At 36.8% G+C, this 6,478-nt stretch overlaps 1 protein-coding gene across 1 annotated transcript; it reads right to left on the minus strand.

Moving 5' to 3' along the window:
- Positions 1-2,711: 2,711 nt before the first annotated feature.
- On the minus strand, positions 2,712-6,272 carry LOC122601084 (protein FAR1-RELATED SEQUENCE 5-like). The gene is made up of 5 exons (XM_043773857.1): positions 6,146-6,272; positions 4,810-5,635; positions 4,333-4,591; positions 3,499-4,212; positions 2,712-3,260 (listed from the first exon to the last, which is right to left on the minus strand). Exons 1-5 carry the CDS (start codon positions 6,270-6,272, stop codon positions 2,712-2,714), a joined length of 2,475 nt encoding a protein of 824 aa, XP_043629792.1.
- Between the last annotated feature and the right edge of the window lie 206 nt (positions 6,273-6,478).

Consider the following 6,478-nt stretch of genomic DNA (forward strand, 5'->3'; position numbering starts at 1 on the left):
GAAGCCATGTAAGTTTATTCTTTTGCACGTGTGTAGTTTTATAGTTTCATTTTACAGTTCTATGTTTTTATATGTATTCACATGTTTTCAATTTATTATGTTTTTATTGTTTATTCTTGTTAGGGAGTTTGTATTTGAAACAAAAACTGGCCATTATTTAACCCGTGCCCATTTGGAAAGTTTGGCACCTGGAGTTCCTGTGCATGCTTCTGTTATTGATGTTTGGAGTCTCATACTTCTTGAAGAACAAAAGGTCAATGGAGGAATACCCACTAGATTGTTTTTGTATTCCACAACAATTGTAAGCTGTTTGTTAAAGTTAATTTATGTTTTTTTTTTTTACTTTTTCTTTTTGCACCTTTTATGGTACTAAACTAGTTTTTTAAACCAGACATCTAATATGTGGGACGGAACGTTGACTCTTGAAAAAGCATTCGAGATTTTTGAATCGAATATGCAGTCGGTATTGCGTCGTAATACTCAGTTCCTAGACATGAAGAATTTTGAAACTGTAAGAACTTCTGTGGTTTCTGGTTTTTAGCAATACCTCCTTTGATTTTCAGATGTGTACGATAACTGCTCAGCATACGTTATATTGAATATGCAGGTTTTTTTCCCGATTCTTGCATTTGAGCACTACTACCTCGTTGTCTTTAATCTTGCAAGGGCTGCCTTCACCATAATTGATAATAGTGCTTCATGTGATGAATATGATGTGAAATACAAACAAGTCTGTGATGTTGTCGTAAGTATCGATTTTTGTGCATCTTTAGGCTTACAATGCCAAGTTTGATTTCTTACATAGTACTTGTCGCTTTTTGTTTCAGCATGACCTATTTGTTTGTCATTTGAGAAAATATGGTCATCCCAAAGCAGACAGTATCAACAAGGTCAAGCATAATATAATGAAGATGAAGTGGAGGACCAAAAACAACATTTCAGACTGTGGGGTGTTTTTGATGTGTCATATGGACACATATGTTGGCCAAGCACGTGAAGACTGGGACATTGGATTTAAGAGGGAGCGTGCAAGTGGTGACGTTACTCAGAAAATTCAGCTTTCTAACCTAAGGGCGAAATACTGCACCAAGATTTTGTGCCATTCAGAGAACATTCTCAAACATAAATTTCATGAATATTTAAAGGTGTTCAAGGAGTCGTATCATGTTCCTAGGGGCAAGGAGGCGATTCGTAATGTTGTTGCCTCTAATATGCATTTTGATCCTTTGTAGCTGGTGAACTTGGTTGTTTAATACTTTTTGGTACTGTTAGACTTTGATTTTAATCTTGTTATTTTGATGTTTTAGCTTGGGACGTATGATTTTAATGAAGCTATCTTTGAACTTGTGTTTAATGCTGAAACTTATGATTTACAATCTGTATCTTTGATGAATTCAAATCTAATTTCCTTTGCAGAACTCTCTTTTTTACTTCCATTATACATCTTACCCATGGGCAGGTCGTACTTACCCATGGGCAGGTCGTACTTACCTATGTGTATGATATACAACTCACCAGTTACAGGTCTTTCTACACATTTATAGGTTATACTTACCCATGTGTAATTTATAAATATACCAGTTCTTAAGTATGTGTACGACATTATTTTTGAACATTCCCCTAGCACATCCTGCTCTAGGGTTTAGGGTTTGAAGGTCGAGGGTTAGCCGATAGGCTAACCCTCGAGCTTCAAACCCTAAACACTAGAGCGGGAACCCTCATTCGTTTTAGGTTTTTTAGGATTTAGCATTTAGGGTTTAGCATTTTAGGGTTTTAGAATGCGTCATTCCCCTACCACATCCCGCTCTAGGGTTTAGGGTTTGAAGGTCGAGGGTTAGCCGATAGGCTAACCCTCGGGCTTCAAACCCTAAACCCTAGAGCGGGAACCCTCATCCGTTTTAGGTTTTTTAGGATTTAGCATTTAGGGTTTAGCATTTTAGGGTTTTAGAATGCGTCATTCCCCTACCACATCCTGCTCTAGGGTTTAGGGTTTGAAGCCCGAAGGTTAGCCGGCTAACCCTCGGGCTTCAAACCCTAAACCCTAGAGCGGGAACCCTTATCCGTTTTAGGTTTTTTAGGATTTAGCATTTAGGGTTTAGCATTTTAGGGTTTTAGGTAACTTACCCATGTGTAATTTGTACTTACCCATGTGTAAGTTATAAACATGCCAGTTCTGGTTAACAATTTTGAACTTCATAAGTAATTTACCCATGGGCAGGTTGTACTTACCCATGGGTAGGTTATATAACTCACCAGTTTCAGGTCTTTCCTACACATGTGTAGATCGGACTTACCCATGTGTAAGTTTATAAACTCACCCATGTGTAATTTGTACTTACCCATGTGTAAGTTATAAACATGTCAGTTCTGGTTAACAATTTTGAACTTCATAAGTAACTTACCCATGGGCAGGTTTTACTTACCCATGGGTAGGTTATATAATTCACCAGTTTCAAGTCTTTCCTACACATGTGTAGATCGGACTTACCCACAACTTTCACATTGAAAACCTAAATTTACATTGAATTTCATTCAAGTAACAAAAGATCAAGTAGCTAGAGTAAATCATCCAATTACATTGCTCACACAAGTTCTTAAGCATGTGTAGGACATTATTTTTGAACATTTGGAAAAAAGAAAAAGAAAAAAGTATCAATGAATTACATCTTTTTTATATATTTATCTATCTTCTAATTCAAACATCCAATTGATTAATTCTTTTCAAGTTTTTCAAGAGCTTGAGCCACTGCCTCTGCTTTAGCTTTTTCTGCTTTCTTCTTTTCACAATTCCTTGCGTCGTGATCACTTGTCAATGTCCCACACTTTCTGCACTTTCTTTTTGGCTTTAGATATTTTTCAGTCACCTTTTCGTTTAGAGACTTTAACCTGCTGTCTTTTCCGCATCCCTTGTATGGTAAAACAGGTGGATTTTGAACATCATTGTTACTTGGCTTGGTAACTCCTAAGAATCTCTCTATTGCCTCATCATGATCGTTTGATCTTGAGTTTGAATGTGCAGCCTCTATCTCATCTTTTAGCACCCTGACTTTTTCAACAAAATGAGACGGCTTTTCCTCATCCTTCTGCAATATATCTACACAAACATCTACCATAAAATGCAACTCATTTCCCATCCTCTCACATTCTTCACTTGACCCACCTTCTCCAATATATCTTCGTGTTCTCATTCCTGGAGGTATCAAATCCTTTTTCCACCTTCTTAGGATGTATTTTTCTGGAATTTGTTGAACATGTAAGCTCTTGAACACACAAAATATGTGTCGGCATAAAAATCCATATCTTGTGAAAGTCATGCAGCTACAATCAGTGGTTCCATTTTGCTTGTTATGTGTCACCTTAATGTCACACAAGAGAATAGGACCCGTTGTTACATCTAAAAAATTCTAATAAACTGTCTTACCGATGCGTAGCATATATTATCAGATGTACCTACCCATGTGTAAGTAAATGTGCTAAGTGAGTTTTTGAGTAGCATACCTGGAAAGTATATTCTTTTTCCACAGTTTTGGTTGTGCTTCCCATCCCTGTTTCATTTTCGGTTTCATCTTCAGCTTCTTCTGGATCCACAGTTTTGATGTCTTCAACCACTTCAACATTCTTGTCTTTCTTTTTGCCGACCACCACTTTTTGTATGTTTTTCTTAACTTCCCTAATCTCTTTAACCACAATCACATCACATCCTTGCATCCCTGAGGTTACGGAATGCCGAGAACACCGCCAACTTCCCAAATATATTTCTTTTTGCACTAACAAGAAAATGGTACGCATGTAAACATTGAAAGCGTGTTCTTCAATAAGAAGAGGGGTTTGAAGCGGTGGTCTCTTGTTATGCGTCTGGTGGTCGAGAACCTCTAGCCTACTCCCCTGCCTCTCCATGGCAGACTCATATGACATCATAAATTGAATCAACATTGCTCCACCACTTGTGAAATTGCTGAAGAATGAGTTTTCGCTTTCCGATCTTGAGGTGGTTCTCATCAAACCCGACATCGGTAAGTCTGTGAAGTAAGCTGGTATCCATGTAGACCTGATATCATACATATGCGTGAACCATGGATGTTCTTCCAACTTGAATTCCTTCATTATCTCTGCCCATCTTTTCTCAAACGTCTTTGTACTCAATGATATGTTCCAAACTATGTCATTGAACTTCTTCTTGAAATCAGTATTATCAAACATGCGTTTTCCTACCTGCATAAGAAAATGGTTAGCCTACCTACACATGTGAAGGTTGTGCTTTTTTTTAAGAGGTCCAGGCTGTATAATATCTTCCTACACATGTGAAGAATGTCACATTTTTCCATTTTGTACCTTCATCGGCAGCTTCTGAGTGATGTGCCACATGCACAGTCGGTGCCTTGATTCCGTTAAGACGAGTTCAACGGCTTTCTTCATTGTTGCATCTTGATCTGTGACGACCATCTTTGGTTGGCTTCCAAATGTATCCAAAAACGCTTTCAACAACCACACATAAGAATCTGTTGTTTCATCCCTAAGCATACCAGCTCCGATAGACACAGTCTTCTTATGGTTGTCTATCCCAGTGAATGGGACAAACATCATGTTGTACCTGAAATCGCACATTATGGCTGTTATTTTACCCCCTGTGCAGGATATGAATAAACGACACTTTCACACGTGTAAATACAATAATATGATTCCGAATAAAAAAATAATACATTATGGTTGTTATTTTACCCCTGTGTAGGACTGTAGGATACGAATAAACGACACTTTTACACGTGTAAATACATAATATGACTCCGAATAAAAAGATCATACACTTGCCTGTTTGTCCTGTAAGTAGCATCGAATGAAATGATATCTCCAAATTCTTTAAAATTTGCTTTTGCTGTCTCATCGGCCCAAAACATACACTCCAACTCACTGTTATCTTTTACCTTGTATTCGAAGGTAAAATTTGGGACATGCTCTCGTCTGTTTTCCATTCTATTTACGAACATCTGCGCGTCACTTGAGCTTATAAAACAATTGATTTTGTTCTTGTAGTTCTTGAAGTCGTTCACTGTGCCGTGTGTGTTCTTGTAAGAACCTAGCATATTGCTGTAGATATGATGAGCTCTTGTCGCTCCTATATTCGAAGTTGAAACCTTATTAATAAACGTCAATTCAGAGATTCCCAATTTTCTTTGTCTTCTCGACAAGTGTCTATGCTCCACCGAATTCAGTTGATGATTGTGTTTTTCCTCAAACTCTTCTAATACGTACAATTGTCGGCCTTCAATCAGCTTGAATATGACATGTGCTTCACATCCTGTCACTTGCAGTGACGAAATACGTACTCTTTTGCCACTGTTTTCGTGATTCAGTGTATCTATGCTTACACCTTGTGGTTTGCCTTCTTTATTACACAAAATGTACTTCAATCTAACCACTCCATTGTTTGTTATTTTCTGTGTGGATAACCTAGTGTCAAAACCCGCTTGGTACGCATATCTCTCATACATTTCAATGCAATCATCTATTGTATCAAAAACTTGACCCTTAACTGGTCTTACATCTTCCTCTACTTCCGGTATCCAACATATTTCACCTTCATCTGTTTCTATCATCCTACTGTTATTCCAGCTACTACATGGCTTGTTAACCGAACCTGTACGACACACAACATTTTAGATATGCACATGTTCTACGTATGTGTAGGACAGACCTTTCTAGTGATATTTTCAGCTTTAGGACTAAAATGATCATATGTAGCTACACATGTGTAAACGACTAATCATATCTAAAACATGCTAACACAAAAGGTGTCCTACTCATGTGTAGGATGAACTTTTTATATCGATATTTTGGAGCTTCAAAACTAATACAATTGTATCTACCTACACCTGTGTAAAACAGGTAATCATGTGAAGTTCAACTCATATAACAAAGTCAAAACACATCTTACACCTGTGTAGAATCAACATACATTGATTAACATTTTAACTTCATGTCTGTTAACTAAAACACATCCTACACATGAGTAGACGACTAATACAACTTGGATTTTCATACATACATCTGCTACACGTGTGTAGGATCAACATACATTCAATTTCTAAGCTGCAACTTTGAAAATACGCATACATACATCTGCTACACACGTGTAGGATCAACATACATTCAATTTTAAGCTGAAAATTTGAAAACTTACTCGATTCAGCTTCAAAGAGGTTACTGAACACACTATCTTCTTCATGAATCGTTGAATTGACTTCGTAATCATTCATAGTTGAATCCTCTTCCATATTCACCTGTGTAATTAAAAAATTTCATATTAAAAAAGTTATAAATAAAAAAAAACTACTGCAATTGATGATAATCGATTTGATGATTACTTAATTGTTATAGTTTGATCGGAAATTGGATCTGAATTTCACAAGAACCGGAATATGAATTTTTATATGAATTTATGAATTTATTTTTTTTTAGAAATTGAGATCTGAAATCGAAT

This window comes from Erigeron canadensis, chromosome 5 (assembly GCF_010389155.1).
Source record: "Erigeron canadensis isolate Cc75 chromosome 5, C_canadensis_v1, whole genome shotgun sequence".
Lineage (NCBI taxonomy): Eukaryota > Viridiplantae > Streptophyta > Magnoliopsida > Asterales > Asteraceae > Erigeron > Erigeron canadensis.

What these genes read in the sequence shown, in the direction of transcription:
- LOC122601084 (XM_043773857.1), bottom strand. Translation starts at nt 6,272, where the DNA reads ATGGAAGAGGATTCAACTATGAATGATTACGAAGTCAATTCAACGATT. An exon ending in TTTTCAGCTTAAAATTGAAT is followed by an intron (nt 5,636 to 6,145) that starts GTATGTTGATCC and finishes TGTGTCGTACAG; the next exon opens with GTTCGGTTAACAAGCCATGT. An exon ending in AAAAAGAATATACTTTCCAG is followed by an intron (nt 3,261 to 3,498) that starts GTATGCTACTCA and finishes TGTGTGTTCAAG; the next exon opens with AGCTTACATGTTCAACAAAT.